This window comes from Manduca sexta, chromosome 27 (assembly GCF_014839805.1).
Source record: "Manduca sexta isolate Smith_Timp_Sample1 chromosome 27, JHU_Msex_v1.0, whole genome shotgun sequence".
Taxonomy (NCBI): Eukaryota; Metazoa; Arthropoda; class Insecta; order Lepidoptera; family Sphingidae; genus Manduca; species Manduca sexta.
In genome coordinates, this window is record NC_051141.1 from 6,284,179 (window position 1) to 6,304,702 (window position 20,524).

The following is a 20,524-nucleotide window of genomic DNA, read 5'->3' on the forward strand; positions in this document are numbered from 1 at the left end:
TGTTATTTTATAACATACTAGCTTTGGCTCGCTACTCCGCCTGCGTGAAAATGTTTTTCAAGGACTAAAGTCTTGCTTTATATTTACCCGGGATAGAAAGTAGCATATAGCGCTTAAGAGTAATGTAGCTTCCTATTAGTGAAATATTTTAAAATCGGTTAAGCAGTTCCTGAGTTTAGCGCATTCAAACAAACAAACTCTTCAGGTTTATATAATTATATAATAGTATACACTGAAGTTAATAACCAGAATTATAAATTTTTAAGTACGGACAAAACATCATAATATATTAGTAAGTAATATTTTAACATTAATAGGAATAGGTTAGTTACATTTTAAATATCCTATTTTATAGAGCACTGGCCGGTTTAAGGAACAAATGTGTAAATTCAAAATTATTGTGGCAGGAGATTCTCTTTGAAGGATTCAAAGCGTAAACGTCAGTTTCTCATATTTTTTCAGCCAATCCTTTACTTTGGTATCCATATTGAAATGATAACCTTAATCTGTACTCTTCTTTGGTAAGTGATTTATGATCCGTTTCAATGTTCAGGTGTTTTGTAAATTAGTATCTGTTCATCGACTTTTGTTGCTGATCGTACCAACAAATTGTATTATGGTTGCCATTTACTTTTAAATTTGGAATAGATGCTTATAAAGTACACAATAAACCTAATTGAATAAAGTTTATATTAGGCAGTTAACAAGGCATAAAGACTGACGTCTAATCCGTTCTTGACTTATAAAAGATATTATTAAATATGATAAATACCGACTCTACCTCTGTAACACTAATAAAATGAATATAAAAAACATGCGATAAAATCCAAAACATTGTTAATTTTATATACTCGTAAAACGCTTACATTATGTTTGTCTATTTTATGTTCGAAAATAATTATGAAGGACTTGGGTTGGCTCGCCGACGAATTTACGGGCAAAATTATTAATGTAACGGACTGACAGAAACATACGTGGCTCGTATAGGCGGTTTCACGCAATTCACGAACGGCGATAAATATTGACTGACGACCAACAGAAGTCAAGTATAATGTATGTTTGATGGGTCACCGATGAATCTTGTCGGAAGCGTCTACGAATACTTAATATTTAAACCGTTTAAATTTTATCACTGCTATAATGTTGAGAACGCTAGCTGTGATGAATACATAGAATAAGGAACTCTTTGGGATGTTACTGTTATTTAAAATTGAATATAAAATTTCTGACAAATTTTGACTTTCCACCAAATACTGCCGTATCTACATATGTAATTTTCGGGTCGAATCTTGTAAATGTTGACTTCTATGTGATAGTTAATAAACAACCGAGACTTAGTTGTTACATATAAATATCTAGTTCTTCATTATCAACCTTTTAATCTATATAAAGAGGCGAAGTTTTAAAGTGTGTGAGATTGTTTGTAAAGGATATTCACTGGAACAACTATACCTTCTTATAGTAAAATATCGTACACTAACGAAAAATCTGTACTGTTTTTGAATGATAAAGGCAACATTTTTTTCAATTACTTTGATTCTAAAAAAGAGACAAGTAAAGCCATTGGCAAAAGAGATAGTCGTGTTCTTAACATTATTATTAAAAATGTTTGAATTGTTACGCAAAACTGTGTGAAGTAAGCCGAACAATATCTGTATATTAATCTAATCTTATAGTATGGTACATAATCGGATTATTTTTTATCTCATACATCGTTGATGAATGCAATACGATAAATGCATGCGCCGCATTAGAGTTTTTGCATCAAAGAAGCTCCAAATTATCCACAATTATCTATCGAACAGCTTTCCCAATATTTTGGTGGTGGACATAATGAGACTTAACACCTCACGTCATAGGATGGCGAGCGCAGTGGAATATCAAACAATATTTTGTATTTCAATGTATGTTTATGGGCGGTCGTATCGCTTACCATCGGGCGAATGGCAAGTTCGCTCGTCATTCACAAAAATAAAAAAATAACGTGGGCTTAAAATCATTTAACAATTCATATACTTAAGTATCTAGAAAGCAGGGTCGTCACGATATAGGTGAAGTGCGTGAATCCTAGTGTGAAGACCAGAGGATATAAGCTCATATGTAAAGACTTGTCAGTTTTTTTAATAAATAAAGCACCATTTCCTTATTTACTTATGATATAAATTCGATTATTCCTGTCACGACTTATAAAGATTTCTAAACAATTAGTCCAAACAGGATATCTACTAGGAGATTTCTGAATAATTATCACTTCTAGCTAATCATAATTCAATAATATACCTATGGATTAAAAAATAAAATGCTATTTGTTAGCACACGACTTTGGTCTCTATTCTTACATCACTTAAGAGATAGTTTTCTCGTCTCGTTTATGTTTTAGTTATTGACTCACATGACTTTGGGTATTTTTGTGCGTCGCTTTTCGGCTGTTTCTCTCTTACCTATGTCTCTTAGTAATTTCTTCAGGATATTTTTTAGAATGCAAAGGGTAATTTAGATATTGTCATTTTCTGAAAGGGACTCGTATTAACAAGTAAGTTCATTAAAAACAAAAAATAACACTCAGTCGTTTAGAAAAGTAATCTAAAGAATTGAGAAATCTAAACTTTGATAATATTTTCAGTGAGACTTTTGAGTAGTTTAAGCGTCTGCCGTGAGATGTCACTAAAATGAAGTTGCAAATAATCTGTAAATAAAAATACATGATCATAATGAAAAGTTAAAATATATAATTATTACAAATATATATCTATTACCTATATTAAGTAAAATTTTGTGTCTATATGCATATCGGTGTTATCTTAAAAACAAAACAAAAATAGGTTAACATCGTGGATTATAATACATAATGATACTTGGACTGCATAGAGTGTAGGCCACTTTATTTACGCGGCCCCATTTAGGTAAGTCTGTGTATGTATGTAGGTTTCTAAAATACTTAATAATTTTTCTTTTGTTTATATTATGCAAGGCACTAAAGTTAAATAAATGAATGATTAATTAAATCGAATGAGCGTCCTCTGTAATCTGCCGTCTCTAAGAGGCTGCCGACCATAAGCCGCGTTCTATACAGCCTATTTACAAATCCAGGACTGCTTATTATTAGGATGTGATCTAATGATATTAATATATTATGTCATTCCCATATTTTTTTACGGTTTCTATTAGGTAGCGTTAACGATTGTAAAAAGCCACTATGGATGCGGGCTCATGTACATTTGATATTTTCATAGAGCACTCTTGGTTGTGCTGTATGTTAAACATGTGAAGAACCACATTACTACACGCGTATACACTCAACTTGGTAATCGGCTGAATTTGAACTGACTACCCACCCAGAGGTAGCCGAGACGGATCTCGGCAGTCCTCACTTTATATAGTATTGCTATAATATCTGACAGATTTTTATAAAAACCCATAATGTTTTATTATAAGAAAAAAATTAAATTGAAAACTAAATTATTTAATTTTGTCGTATCTAATATTATCTTAATGTTGTTCTCATAAATATACAATTTCCTTCATAATTAGTTTCAAAGACAAATTATTACATAATACATACATAACATCACGCATTTATCCCCGAAGGGGTATGCAGAGGCGCAACTAGGGCACCCACTTTTCGCCAAGTATGTTCCGTCCCATGATGTGATAGGGGGCGAGCCTATCGCCATATCGGGCACAAATTCCAGACTCCGGGCTGATACTGAGCAGAAAAACCCAAATATCACTTTGCCCGACCCGGGATTCGAACCCGGACCTCAGAGCGCTATTGTACCGGACATGCAATACAACTACGCCACCGAGGCAGACAAATTATTAGCCATACCATTATTTCATGAAATCATAAAAAAATGTCGATAAAGATACGTAGATAGTGTTATTAAGGTACGTACTTGTGGTGTGAATATTTTTTGCAGTCGTTTTTTCAACAATAATATCTTACAAAAAGAATACTTAGATCAAACCTTTCCAATAATGATTATAAATTATTTATCTATAACATTGATGTGTAGATATGAAACAATTACTAAAAATATTGATCGTAATGAATTATTGTACACTAATGGAAAATAAATAAAAATGACTTCCATTTTTTTTTTTAATAACGTACCATTGATTAATGATTATGATACTACTTACACATAAATAAATTGAAATCACATTCAAGAAGTGATATTTTTCAAAAGGCAATTACGTAATGACTATGTTTTATTTGAAAAAATTAAATAAAAGACTTTAAAACTACATTTTATGATTAGAAAGAGAAAATATTGAATGGTGTCATGAATTGTGATATTATATTATAAATAAATATTCAAATACCTAAATGTTTTGGTCCCCGAAAAAGGGCTCTTCTCCCACCCGCTTTTAAAATTTAATGTTGACATTAGACCTATTATAGGTACGTTAATCATTTTATTGTGTTTCACGAGAGAAAATAAGCTCCAATGGCGCATTTTAATACAAAGACTGTTTGTTAAGTAAATAACGAGTATTTTTAAATCATTTCATCCAAGTAATATTTTCAAACAGTATTTTTTTTTCTAAAACAATGTTGGCTAAACAAGAGACCGCCACACGATTGTGGCTTAAGGTAAACTCTGGATTATATTATGTTGCGAAATTTTCATACATATCATGTAAAAGTGGGGCCAGCGAGCATCGTATGTGAGGTGTAATGAGCAAAGGATTAAGGTCAGGGCTTAGTAATGGCTGCTCGGACCAGGGCCGGCAGCAGGTCCATCGCAACGTGCTGTGTCCCCGAGAGCGTTGCGTTGAGTGAGTTTGGGCCGGCGTCGCGCGCCGCTCGTCCCAATTGGTCGGCCAACAGCGGCCCGCCCAGAGGTGGGGGCAACGCACACAATCTCACACTCACCTAAGATAATTTATTTTATGTTATACCGTTTGAATATTTTATATCTGTGTGAGTTTTTTCGGTCGGTATGCGTTCAGTGTGAAATATTCGCGCGATAAGAAAGAAGGGGGAACAGATCGATCGTGGACGTTGCGCTTTTTATTTTGTTACTTGCTGGTTATTATCATAGTTTAATTGTAAACACGTTTTTACAACAAAAAATATACCTCAGTATAAAGTAGGTACGTAGGTTCTCGTAAAAACACAGTACTCTACAGGTATAGGTATTGAACGTAATTTATGTTAAACATAGGGAATCACAATTAACAATTTACTGCTGAGATAGGTTCGGATAAATAATATACATACTTAAACATAACCATCATCCTGGATTACATTAAAAAGATAAAAGTCAATTAAAACATGCATAAATTATGTACAACTGGTGTGTAAATGCATACTAACGATGAGATTTCACTAAGTGTAACTATGTTTATTTTCAACAAAGTAAGCAGATGTTCGTGACCTTTGGAAACAATTTCATAAGCATTGAAACATGTTTAATTAAAACATAATTGCCACGCAGCTTCTTTTTTTATTTTTATGTAAGTCCCAAGAGTTAAAATGTTTATTAAGACTTCGCTGCGGAGGCCAGAGAGCTACTTTATGTAGGCAGTTCTGCGTACAGGTCTATACGCAATACAATCGGGAGAAACACATTCAAAAGATCGTTTAATACTGTCACCGCTAACATGTTTCCACCGCTAAAGCGACCTCTGTAATATAAGCCGTAGAGCACTCCGCAGCCCGCAAACGTCGACTCTACAGGCTGCTGTCTATAGCTAGTCGGCTACCGCTGACTGCCGCTTCACATGGTCGGAAAATAAAAATTACAAATGTCGTGGTTACCTTTAATCAAATGCAAAGCTATCATTAAGTGGACGCTTCGACAAACTCGCTCTTCGTGCGCATCGTCACTGTTAATTATCACAATATATATGTATAAAATAAAATAAAAGAGACCGCGCCGTACCAATACTAACATAAAAAATACGAGAAAAGAAAGAGAAGCTTTAAAAAAGAAAGGAGTGCATCTACCCCCACCTCCGGCGGCCCCCACCGCATCGGGCCGCCCCTGCGGCGGGCGCCACCCACCACACCGCAAAAATCGAGAGCGGCGACGACGGCGCGGGGTCAAACGGCGACGCGAGCGTGAAAAGAAGGAGCAGTGTGCGAGCGGCACGCACACAGGCGCAAGTGTGCGTGTGCGCGCCGAGAGGGACGGGCGACGCGAGAGCGGGACGGCGGCGCCAATTACTATCACCTGGCGGGCAGCTACCGCATTACCCACTGCCGCCGCGCGCGCGACCACGCGCCCGGTGCACCGCGCCTCGCTCCGCTCCTGTGCCACCCGACGCCGAGCCTGCACCGCAATCGATACTCGCAGCACCGTCGACCGCGACTGCCGGCACCGCGTGCGTCCGCTCCACGCCGCTCGCTGCTCGGCCGCCGCTCGGCTCGGCATGCTCCGCGCTCGGGCTCGCCCCGCCGCCGCCACCGCCGCCGTCGCCGCCCGGCTCTAGTGGCACCGCCAGTGGCGCGACACAACATGCGACTGTGAAGTGTGTGCGGACAGTGACACGGACATTACGCGTAACGTGATTTATTTACTAGTTTACCGGCAAGTTACTCAGTGAAACGATGACTTCCCAATTCGCCTTCAGGGGATCTCCGCCCAATCAGGTAATCATTTTTTAATAACAACACACCGTATGCGTATGATTTTTCTATCAACAAATTGTATATAATTGCGAGGCGATTTGCATTAAACGTTGTTACATTTTCAACTAAAATGTAATTTTCTTGGCATGAAACCACCGTGTGTGTTCAAGTGGATAATATAAAAAAAAACTTTGTGATTCATTTACTTAAAGGAGACACGGGGTTCAATGTAATTAGTTATTCCTTTCTTACATTTTTTTTTATATTATTTTTCTATATTATCTTAAAAGAATCCGAGTGTTGTACTTTGTAAACTTTGCTAAAATTAGTGCGCAAGCACCTGTACGGGGCTATTACTCTTCATTGTCGTAATTATTTCATATAAAGCCAATACTTATAGCTCTACATTCGTTTTTAATTCACATATTCATTGGATAACATTTCTATAACTTGAAAACCGTTTAATTATTGTGTGTAGAAAGCTCGAACAAATTGGTAACTGATTCGATTTGGCTCTTACATGTGTTGCTAGGTGTTAACGCTCTACTGTACTCTCTATGCTCTACATATCCTACATACTTATAATTATTTACTGCAATATCGCTTATAATAATAATACATTGATTGAACTACTAAAAACAAAACGGCTCTACATTACTCAATCAAGAATGTGGCATACTTACGTATTATATTCGGAGATCAGTATGTATTGAAAGAAAAAAGAATAATCTATACAAAATATACAACTTAAAACGAGTTAACACAAAACACTAGGTAGATCCCTTTAGTTTGATAATAAAGGTTTTTAAAATTACAACTTGTGCACCTTCAATTAGGAAAGAAGGCAAGCGATTTAACCAAATAAAAAAATTACAATTACTCAAAAGCATAATAATAATGTTTTTATTTAAATATAAACATAATGTGCCTTCAGTAAACCGGGTATTTTTTTTTATAAAATAGTTATGTTAAACGAATGAAGACAATTTTAATGCATTTTGCCTACATATGAAACACACAAAAGAATATTTTTCATTCATTTTTCCAGTCGCAATATCGGTCGACATAAATTTAATGAATGATATCACAGACACAAAAATAAATTACATTTGGACAGATTACAAGAACAATAACATATGCAAGTGACCTGGAAGAAGACCTTATGGCCATTAACTTTATAAAAAGGCAAGTTTGTTTTTACGATACAGCGCATGACAAATCGTGTTCCACAGGAATTGTTTGGGATACTGTCTCTCGATACATCGCTGGGAAATAAGAATAGAGATTTATTTTTATCAATACATTTTCTATATAAAATTTCATCTGCTACGTTTAAAATATGACTTAGAATTTTTCTCGAAGTTAAATGTGTAAATAAAAACCGTTAAACATTTATAGCATTAAAATATAAAGAATACAAGCGCGCAAACAATTGATACGCAATAAATGCACAAGAAGCATAGTGAAATATGTCGAACAGAGCTATCGAGGCATTGGTTTTTAATAAGTCGTGGAAAGTGTTATAAATATTATCACGTGCTATAGTCTAAAAATAGAATTTCCTCCCTGATAGGTGGTTGCTTTTTTCTGAGATAAAAACTAGTATTCCTACTTCAACTTTCCACCGACGTAGGTACTTTAGAACTTTGCTTTCATACGTCTATGTTTACAATTTGAATCATTGTCACATTTGTAATATTATGGATATTCCAACAATTGTAATATTATTCTTGTCATTGTGAAAAAAAAACAACTTTTAGTATTTTTATATTATAATATAAACATATAAAGTCATAATTTATTGTAGTCAAAAAATATTTCCAAACTAAAAAATCGTATGATAAAAACATAATGAAAAAATGAGTAGCAGGTAGGCAAAAACAATAAGTTTCATCAAAATCATGATAAAATTATGACCTATATTTTATAGGATTAGGCACAAAATACAATATTCACTCACGTAAAAAGCATAATTGTTGCTATTATTGTTTTTTCTGTAAATACACGCTTCCAGTATATTTTTTCATTCACTTTAAAAAACAATGGCAATTCCTATTGAAACTTGACTTTAATATAGACTAATAAGTTTACTATTAGTAATACAACGGCTGGAGATTGACGCACACCCGGTTAAATTCCTATTGTAGTATTCTCGCGAATCGGATTCGGCATCAGCCAATCCTGTTGCTTTATAGGCCAGCGTCTCTTTTGTACATTATAAATGGTTTTTATAAAAAAATAATCATAGTTTACCAATAATAAATGTATTGCGATATTTTATTAATTGATAAATAGTAAAACATAACAAAATATATTCAAAGTGCTAATCCAGCGTTATCTTATCAATGAGGCATGTATTTATAATAATTTAAAATATTCTTAAGCTTGCAATTTGAAATTTAAATAATGAAATTTATTAATAATTGTATATACCTACTGAGTATATTATTACGAAAATGCTTACTTTATCTGTAAACCTTTCAGAACCGTAATATATATAACATTACCAACATATTTCAAAAAAAATATTTATCCTAGTAATGCAGTTAAAGTTCTTATGCTATTTCATAAAAATAGTTCCTCATTATATCATACTTATAATATGAAATAGTACGTTAACATCCAAAGTACATCAGTTAAGCTCACAAAGTCAACCTACATTATGAGATTAGTGACTCAATCCGTAATAAAAAATATTTGTCATGTCCATGATTTGATATTTCTGAAAAACAATCATTCTTCACTATGATGATCGTAGTCGGCTGACTAATAACTGATAATATTTATGTAGTGATTAATAATGAAGAATATGGGTCTGTTTCACAACTTCTTCTCAGAAGTGTGTATTCTCATATACCAGTGGGGCAGCATCCATACAATCTGATTTCTACCGGCTTATCTTTTAGGTTTACGTTTGTCTTAGTTTTGTTTTCAGTTAAATTAGTCGCGATATATTAATTAAGGCTATTTTATTTGACTCGGGGTACCTTTGAACTATATCACAAATATATAAGCTGACCAAATAAAAAGTCATACTCTAATATTTGCTTCCAAATAAATGCAAATAAAATTAGTATTATATACATTAGCTATTTAATTCGATATTAGAAATCAAATGTACTTGAAACTTATGAAACAGATCCTAAGGATGTTTTGAAGACCGAATCATCAAGTGTCAAGGAAATTTGACAGTGTCTACATAATTCAGTTTAATCACTAGTCTTGATTAATCTATGTTGAAAACCATCAAAATCTCTTTACTATTATTAGTAGTTTTATCACGAAATAAACATTAATTTGGAAAAATCTATTGAATTAATTAGCATAAAAATTATTTTCAGCAATCTTAATCAGGTACTGACTATTTTGAAGCCTGTTTTTAACTTATTTTTTGCCTCAAAATAGCCAATTAAAAAAACAAACGGCCAATAAAATTAATAGCGTACCTTTTAATATGTATTAGCATATAATATAAATCCATAGAAATTATAACAATTTAAATTTGGAATGTAATTAACATTATTTCTTAAGTAATGATTGTTAAATTAATTCAAATATGTAATCTATATAAAGCTGAAGAGTTTGTTTGTTTGTTTGTTTGTTTGTTTGTTTGTTTTTTTGTTTGAACGCGCTAATCTCAGGAACTACCGGTCCAAACTGAAAAATTCTTTTTGCGTTGGATAGCCCTTTGTTCGTGGAGTGCTATAGGCTATATATCATCACGCTATACCCAATAGGAGCGGAGCAGTAATGACTAATCTCAGGAACTACCGGTCCAAACTGAAAAATTCTTTTTGCGTTGGATAGCCCTTTGTTCGTGGAGTGCTATAGGCTATATATCATCACGCTATACCCAATAGGAGCGGAGCAGTAATGGCTAATCTCAGGAACTACCGGTCCCAACTGAAAAATTCTTTTTGCGTTAGATAGCCCTTTATTCGTAGAGTGCTATAGGCTATATATCATCACGCTATACCCAATAGGAGCGGAGCAGTAATGGCTAATCTCAGGAACTACCGATTCGAACTGAAAAAATCTTTTTGTGTTGAATAGCCCTTTGTTTGTGGAGTGCTCCAAGTTATATATCATCACGCTAAGACCAATAGGAGCGGAGCAGTAATGGCTAATCTCAGGAACTACCAGTTTGAACTGAAAAATTCGTTTTGTGTGGGATAGCCCTTTATTTGTGGAGTGCTATAGGCTGTATATCATCACGCTATGACCAATAGAAGCGGAGCAGTAATGAAACATGTTGCAAAAACGGCGACAATTTATTAGTTTTGAGACCTTCCGTTGCGTGCGCTGCGTAAAATTAAAGTTATGCAACAATGATGTATGACGGGATTGTTCCTCTTAAAAAGTTCTAAAAAATATATTATAAAACATAGTCCCCCGCTGCATCTGTCTGCCTGAATGTGTTAAACTAAAAAACTGCCCAACGTATTAAGATGAAATTTGGTATGGAGACAGTTTGAGACCCTGGGAAGAACATACGCTCCCGGGAAAAATATATAGCGTGACTTTTATAACGGAAAACTTTAGCCCGAAAAACTTTATAACGCGGGCGGAGCCGCGGGCAAAAGCTAGTTAATTATAAAAAGAAAGAATACTTTCATGTGGAATTATTCCATGCTTTGTAACTCACGATTTTTTATATAAAAATAAATTCAAATAACTATATAAGAATATTTATCGATTAAAAATTAAATTACTGAAAATGCTCTACGGTAAAAACTATCTGGAAAGCATACAGCAAATAAACCTTCTGAAATCATGTTCTGAAATAAGTAAGTAATCTCTGGAATTTAATTTAAGTAGTCAGGAACACATGGCGTTGTTCGCGGGGAGTGCCAAGTTACTTAAGTAATAACTTATTATTATGGCTGTTTTGACTTCAAACATGAATATTTCCTTGTTTCATGATTCTCTATTAATTTTTTTCGTAGTTATGTTTTCCTTTTTATTTTTTTTAGATGGTTGTGACTTTTTAATTCGTTTAATTAAGATGAAATTTACTTCTAGTCTGCTGTATTACATTCGTTGCTGTTTTTTATTTGACTTAATTATAATTATTGTATGTAATCAACTACACTTTAAATCATGCAAGTTATATGAAATCTAGATACATACATGTAAACCTGCTAAAACCAAAAACCTTAAATAATCTTAGCTAGTCTGATAAATATTAATTACATTATAAACATAGAACCTCAACAAATTATATAAGTCAAGTAATTATAAAGTTTTTTAGATACGGCTCCCGCATGTCATGCGTTAGAAATTTTCATCGGTCCATTTAGATGAGTTTCAACACAAACAAAGTACCAAAACGAGATCGACAAGTGTCACTCGTACAGATAATTATTAATTAAACCACATTCCTCGAGTGTGGCCGTTTCCTCCACTCCACGCTCCATGGCGAATAAACTAACTCCGATAGGTTCATCATTCAAACGGCATGCGTTTACAATCTCGAGTGTATTGTGATTCATTAATGAATAAAATTATTAGATCGACAGTCCGCCCTTATTTGCTATTGATAACAGTTTATTAAACTCCCATGCTTGTATTAATATTCGACTGATCAGTTATCTGACAATTCAGTTAGCACAGTAAGCCATAATTAAAATTGTGAATTCGAAGTAGGTACGGCAATGCCAATAAAGATAATATTATTATGGTTTGATTTAGTAGGTGACGGGCGTGTGTCGAGTGCAGTCCGGTTGCTATCTAGTTGATAAGTAAGTTACGCTCCCTGCGAGGGGTGTGGGTGATCCTCGATATTCCTCATTTACCAAGTCCAATCCCTCTGTTCTACCAGACGTTACATTCCAAAGTTTGCGGTCAACAATCTTTATTCCTTCTTCGTACTCGCAATTACGATCCCCTATTTTTCATTCCATAATACGAAACTGCTATAAAACTTCAGCTTTAAATACACTTAGGTACTTAATAAGAATTCAAAGTTTTTTTTTAATACCAGCAAGGTCCCATTGCTTTCATGGTACGTTTTTATTTAAATAGCAATTAAGTACAAGAATGGGCTGTAAACGTTTATGCTGCGTTGTGTCGTACGTTTTAAGAGCCCAGCCTCGCTAAACCTCGGGTGGCATCACTTTACTTTCACAAATAAAACATTTATACAATACATGCCAACATGACGCGTTGCTATTGTAATAATACAAGTTATATTTCGATAAAAACGGTTCAAAATAATGTGGCCAACAAAATGTAGTATTTGGGAATATTATGTGTGAATTCCTGATACACATCTCGCCGTGATATCCTACGCCGTGACTTACGAAGATCTTATAAAATTCACAAACGATTTTTGAGCATCTCTCGAGCACGAGGGTCGAAATTGAATCGCATTAGGAGGCCGTTTTTATTTTATATCAAACATCAAACGGGGAATTTCCTTGGCAAAAGGGTTATTGTAAGCGATCATAAATAATGGCATCATTTCTACGTATTTTGATTTCACGTTTATATCGCGTTCAATGATAATTCCAACTTTCCGCTCTATCATGAACTTTTTTAGTTTTACACACGAAACATTTGTGTAAACTAAATTGCCTGCTTAGCTCACATATAAACATCAATTTCATCTCGTATACGTCCCGTATGTATATTTCCATTTAATAAACAAGCTGGAACAAAAGACGACAAAGTTGTTTTTATTTAGGTCATGCGATTCTCGTCAGGCTCGCGTTTCGAGTGTCGAGTTCCAGATTAATATTTTGTAAGCGCGTCGCAGAGCCGCGCTCTAAGGCCGTGTACACATGTAGGCGTTTACCTGGCGTGTAGTAAACATTTTCGTTTATAATTGGTATAACATCGCGTGGCGAAGGCAACTGTGGAGATAAGGCGAGGCGTGGCGTACACGACTGCTGTACAATGCACTGTTGTTTCTACGTCCATAATTGTGTATTGCGGCTTACAACCGAAGGTAATTGAAGCTAGTTCTGAAAGGGCGAGGCGGAGGCGTGAGCAGTCGAATCGAGGCGCGTCTCTGAGTGTACTGGCGTGTGCAGTGGCGGCTTGCGCCGAGTTGCGATACTGGCGATACTGGCGACACTGGCGGCCACTAGTGTGTAGCGACACGTAAACCGAAAAACAAAAGCAACGCCATTCATTTAACTTCATAATGAGCCATGAACAATGTTCGTCATTTTTGCAGTTTGCATTCGACCGGTGCCCACTGACCTCTTTTTATTCCGAATCGTAATTTAACGTACCCACTGCGACTTTAATAAAGCGTACCTAATAAAAAGCCACGATTAAGTAAATGTACGTTCTGTGTGCTATTGTTCTTCATAATGAGCCAATGTTTTATATTATTCGCGTATATATTGTTACATTTGTTCGTAACTTGATATCTGAGTCAAACTTTAGTAATTAGTAAATGTTTGGTTTGAATTTTGTAACCTTTCAACGCTTGTGATTTTAGTTAAGAGTTTACTGTTTTCTGTAGTAAGTACATACAGAAACTGATCACTAGAATTTTTCCCTGGATAGATATAATATAAATAATGCTCTAAAATATATGCTATGCTAATTTATATGTATAAATAAAGTCATAGTGCGCGAAATAATTTTTTTCACGGCATTTAAAAAATCATCTTTTCGATAAATATATTACGCATATCATCGCAATAATAAAAAGATTTTTAAAACATAATTTTCATTTTGATGAGCATCACACGACCTAAATATCATAAGTAATCATCAAACAAGAAAATCAAACGTCGACTTTTTAATGCAACAATTACGTACGAATGTGCATCTGTAATCGAATTGTTTATGATTAATAACGTTCATATGTATCTTAGTGAGACGTGTAGCGTCAGTTATAATTAATGCATCGAGAATACTAAAAATATTCATCAAATTTGATCGAGCATTCAAAATTCGCTGCTTGTTTTGTTTATTTTAACCTTATATAGCGATGTATACGGGCGAATTTGATTACTTAATTCCTCTTTCAGTATTTCTTTAATTTACGAATACTTGGTCAGGGTTTAAATTATTTATGAATGTTAATTTACTGATCTATTTCTAACTTTCTTGATATTCTGTTCTTTATTAATTGTTTAGACGAAATTATGATTCAACTTCCCGGGGATTTCCGGAAATGGTAACCGGATAATTATACTTTAATTTATATTGAGTGTAGATATTATAGAATCATATATATATATATTGTTTATCCTATACGGGTAGAACATATAGCACACGAACTATTTATTACCTATTTGGATATGAAGATAATATCCAAAATACTTAAATGTGTCAAATAACAACCTCTCAATATTGGTCAAAATATATTGTTGACTAATAAAACAAAATTATTTCGATTTAGCCGCGCTCCCTATGCGTTCATCCTCTAATCATTGCCGGATGTAAGCATGGACTAAGGCTTTTGTTTTAGAGTACCGAGGAATCTGTTCCTCACGCTCGAACCGATACGGGGAACCTTTTTTCGTATAGCTTACTGTAAACCCGACACCTACCGGGTTGAAAGACATCGTGATCAGCTTACTCGCCCCCGGGAGATAGGTTCAATGAGACGCCCGCTTCTCGGAAAATTTAATTAATTTCTCCGAAATGAGCCAACGCAACGTTCACGCGGTTAGTGAATTTTGTTGTTTCGTTACGGCACGGACGAATTTTATTATGATAGTGTTTCCCATACTGAAGCGCAGGCGCAACCGGATTTCGACTCGTGTGTGTGCACGTGTTGGTGTGTGTGTCCCGTACCGGCGCGACATCGCCTTATTGCAGCGGACAGAACTCAACGTTTTGAGAATTCCGTTTTCCTCACTCGCAATACAAACTTTTAGCCTCGCATAATAAAGTACAATTTCGACTTACATTATCAAAGCCACTCGAATGGTAACACAAGATGTGTTACGATGTTTTGATGGTAATAACACTTTTTCGCGTTCAAATACTGTAATGAAAAGCCTAAATTAGTGACGTGTTGCAAACGTAATGACTTAACAGCTATTTTACGAAAATTTTATTCGCTTTTCGCTCTGACAATATACACTGAGTACAAGTCATGTGTATCATTCCATATTTAATTGTATGGTAGCAAGACTGCCGCGTCGACTCGCCGTGTCTACGTCGGAATAAATTACACACTCATCGTATTATTATGTTAAAATATCAGAGGAAAATATGACTAATCATAAACAGTTTTGTCTACGCGTTTTGATTTTTATAGAAACATTATTAAATTGTTTTTGATATTCTATTTAGTAATACTATTTTGGTACAGCTTTTCATTTTGATTGAAACAATTTTGAGATTAGAATATTATATGAATATAAAATCTCAGAGCCTACCCAAACGATACCTACTTTATATTAAGCATAAATTGTTATATATGACTCTATCATAAAATGTACAATGTGATCACCGAAATAATTTCGATGTAGAAATGTCATAAACACAAAACATTTGTATTACACGAACAACACGAATGGGGCAGAGTTTAGATTGTCGCCATAGATCTTTCATCAGTCCCTAATCATGCCGGGCGTGAATCGTGAAACTTTATTATCAACCAACATTGTGAACTTAAAATACACTTGTATGACAATTACCGGCGCTGTTTCGCCCACGTTCGAGCGATGTATGAGGTGCTCACATGTCATTAGTTCACACCTCGTCGGCTCTGAGTAGCGGCCTCCTTATAAATGGGACACACGGCCGACCCGATGGAAATGCACGCGTCGGACTTGTTGGCCAACTTCTCCGAGTCTTTTAATTATAGTATCCTGCGCATCTGAAATTAGCAATATTTTTTTAATTATTAGTTTATTTTTGGAACGGATTGCCGAGACGAATGTCCGCAAGCTCAAATCCCAAGGGCACACACTTCCGAATTTTCTAAAAAATTATGTGTGTATTCTTTGTGAATTATCGCTTGCTTTAACCGTGAATAAAAACATCGTGAGGAAACCTGCATACCTGAGAAATTCTCTATAGGAATTTTCGAGGGTGTGTGAAGTCTACCAAACCGCACTAGGCCAGCGTGGTAGACTATAGCCTATTCCCTCTCAGCAGAAGAGGAGGTTCGTGCCCAACAGTGGGACAGTATATAATAAAGAGCTGATATTATTATTATTAATATTTAGTTTATTTTTATTATATGATACAAGATGCCTGCAAGAATAAATATTATCTGTCCCTAGTTATTCATTTTGTCTTATTTGCTGGCATTCCGGTATTACTAATGGAAACAATAGAACCGCTAACTTGTAGACCACACAAAAACAGATCAAAATATGTTAATAATTTTAATAAGGTTTATTAAAGGACTCACAACTCTGCAATAATTAAAATAACAGAGTGTTACGTAAGTGAGCTGACACTTAACATCATAAATTAAGTCCTAAACATACAATTATATCTTTCGAATAGTACATTATCTATACTGTTTTCCATATTCTTTATGTGCAATATAATCACTATAGAACATTTAGTCGAAAATGTGTTACGTACCAATTAATTCAAACACTCTACATTGCATCTTTTTATTTTGGTCCTTATAAATCCATCCAATTTCACTTGCCACATATGTATATTTTTGTAGAGATAACAATCTGCAGGCCATTTGGTCCACTTTCCCTGAATTTGACATATGAATGTGTAGAAAGTTGTTCTAACTGAAGCATGCTGACTTATAGTAATGAATTTAATAATTAAAATGCAATGGAAGTTGTTCATATAATATTTTTTAACAATGTAAGTTTTAATTGTTGTATTATATAGTGAAATCTCTATTCCCCCTTAAGTAATTAAAACACTCTTTAAAATAAAATGAAATTTACTTGAAATGTAAGCTAATTATAAAAGAATAGAAAAATATGTGTAAAACTAGTTTAATGACGACTAAAATATTACTTATTCTCAACAAGCATGGGCAAGAAATTAAATGGCTAATTAATAAACAATGGAATTATGTAAAAACATGCATAACATTACAGTCTCATGGAAACTGATGTCAGAGTCATGATTTATAACTCATGTTTACACCTTTGCACAAAATTTGTGTAACTTCATTATGATATATTAGTTGATTAGAATTGAATACAAAATAAATTTAATTTAAAATGAATTGTTTTATACTAATTTGTGTGAAGTCAATGACATTTATCATGGAGAATGTGAAGTTGTCATAGAATATGTTGGAAACTAGTTAATGCGATGTAAATATACTAATTAGAAGGAAGTATAGTACATAGTTATATGTGTTAGTAGAAAGACTAGCGTATCAAAACTGTATAACATTAACATCACTTTAAATTCACCTTTCTTTATGAATGTTTGTAAATGCTTTAACATATTGTAACCGTACACGATATAAAGCTAAAATAGCTTGATGTTCCATTTTTAAATGTGGTTTGTTTTGTTTCTGCATTTATTTTAGCGACAACTAATTAATTATTTATACAATTTTAAATCGTACTAACAAATGCATTAGTATGAATTTAGTTTATAGAAAAATTTACCTGAGAATAACACTCTTAGTTACAATAGCTTTTGTACGTTATACAAGATATGTTTACATGTGCACAGATGCCTGCAAAAGTCTATTTATTGAATAAATTATAGAATTGAATAAGACTAAAAAATTTAAAACTGCCTTATATCAGGACCTTTAAATATTACGATTGTAACATAATTTTATTTTGAATAATATTCCACTTTTCATAAATATAACCAAGAAAATTCTAAAGCAAGAAGAAAATCTTTTATATGCCTATAATTATCACGAAAACTGAGAAACAAATACGAGTGTCCGCAACTGACAAGTTCATCAAAAGTGATGTGTAAAAGACTTATTGTTTGTAACTGTATTGTGTTATTCATAGCAATAAAGTTGCAATCTAGTTTGTAGACCTTTTTGTTTGATTATTCCAGTATTATAAATTTATTGTAAATTTTACAACACTTGTAGATAACCTCGTAAAATTTTATTCCCTTGAGAAATAAACAGAAATTCCTGGGTAAAATGTACGTAATAATAAAATCATTTATATATCAAAATATTAAGCGAAAAATTGACTAGCACAATTTTCGTGGCATTATCCTCGTTAATAATGCTTTAATACAATTTATTCCGCTGCAACTTACAAAATTCGAAACCACAAACAAACCTAGCTGCATAACGAACAAAATCAATTCAATTAATATTCCATCCGGTAATATTTGATCACAGACTGAACATAGCAAACGCAAAGTTATTTTGGTAATACAGTCGATTAGCGGGTAACGACAGGGTGTGGGCAATAAAGGCTCAACCGGGAACGGCGCGGGATGTTTTGAATCGCCACCGCTTTAATGGCGTCTGTATTAACCGATAATTCAAATTTCGATATTCCCAGCCAGTTCTAAATACAACCTGACACAACATTCGATGCAGTACCAGTTTAGTGGGTGTTAGAGGTTTGAAGTTAAGTCAATATTTAAAGGAGCATTACTTTTTCATATTTTAATTTAATTAATTTTGAAATTGTTTTAAAATAATTTTATTTATGCCCAATAAATGAAAATATATTAATAAATTAAGGTCTGAAAAGAAGAAGGAAAGATGAACTTAAATGGAAACCGTAAAGTTGCTTTTTATAGGGTCTTTCAATAGAAATTATTCGTGTAGATATCATTGTACTTTAACAATATTTTTTATCCATGTCATGAGGAATTTCTTTATTTTTTGCACCATAACCACACATACATACTCTGTTTAAGCTGTCATTAAAGTATATAGTTATAAGCAGGCTACAAGGGCCCTATTCTCTAGCCCGCACGTTATTTTGACAGTGCGTAACAAGCACGTAACACAACGCATCATGTTTAGGACTATAGAAATTTGGCTTACAGAATACCATTCCACGCACATTTCTCGAAGATAACATGACACGGCCTCGTTACGCGTTTACACTATCATACAGAATAAGGGCCCAGTTTTAGAATAGATCTGTCAATACAATGGTAATCGTTTATTTTCCCATGTTCTTAAAAACATAATTGTTTAATTTCTACTTCACTTAGATTTACGTCTCACTCAAAGTAAATATATATAGGTATGAAAATTCCACAAACGCTCTCCAATATATTGTCTATTTGCGTAACTTGCTACATACATTTTACAAGTAACCACATTTTTATCACGCGAAAACTGTCTAAATGCATTAAAAGTAACTCGTAATGACATCGAGAACCATATTGTCCTTCATTTTCTTTTGTAATATCAAGCAAATTAATAATTTGACTCGACAATTATTACAAAGTGTTGTTTTGCTTTATACGAGCGGATGGATGGTGTCGTATGCCATCTTAATGAAAACAATCACTAACGAATGAATGCAAGGATGTTTTAAGCTTTGATTTTATTTTCGGAAACAATTATGCATGATACTTCCTTAATTCATTTGCTTAATATAGTTACGACTTGTATTCTGAATTCATGAATTATAGTTTAACTAGTAACACTACGCTGTAGCTTTGGTAGAGCATTTCAATTTAAATTATGTACTAATGCTTTACAACTTAATTATAGCAATAGTACGTTACTTTCAGACTTTAAATTCACAAGTAACCATACTGTTTTATCGTACAAACCATCTGTTCTTTTTATTAGTACAAAAAGAGATTACAGACAAAACATACAATTACTGAAGCCACAAAAGTTGATTGTAGTTACATATTAAATAAGCGAGTGGATTGTTTAAGGATTTAACACAACAATGATTGCATTAATCTAATTTAAGCATTGTAGGAATGTTCGCGATCACGTCACAAGGGTATTAAGCAGAATAATGGACCAGTTATTAATAGTCTAATACTCGGAGCACTAGCACATGTTTATTCCGCAATAGAGACCAATAAATCTCGGCGAACAATCTGAAACAACTTCATTAGCAGAATCAG

At 33.9% G+C, this 20,524-nt stretch overlaps 1 protein-coding gene across 2 annotated transcripts in view; it reads left to right on the forward strand.

Annotated features, from left to right (window-relative positions):
- Positions 1–6,378: 6,378 nt before the first annotated feature.
- Positions 6,379–20,524, forward strand: part of LOC115446088 (homeobox protein caupolican) — a 57,440-nt gene continuing 43,294 nt past the window's right edge. The window contains exon 1 of one of the 2 annotated variants that reach the window (XM_030172644.2): positions 6,379–6,601. In XM_030172644.2, coding sequence (XP_030028504.1) covers positions 6,560–6,601 — 42 coding nt within the window. In that variant the 5' untranslated portion in view covers positions 6,379–6,559. The remainder of the gene's footprint in view (positions 6,602–20,524) is intronic. The other variant, XM_030172645.2, reaches the window with a different exon arrangement.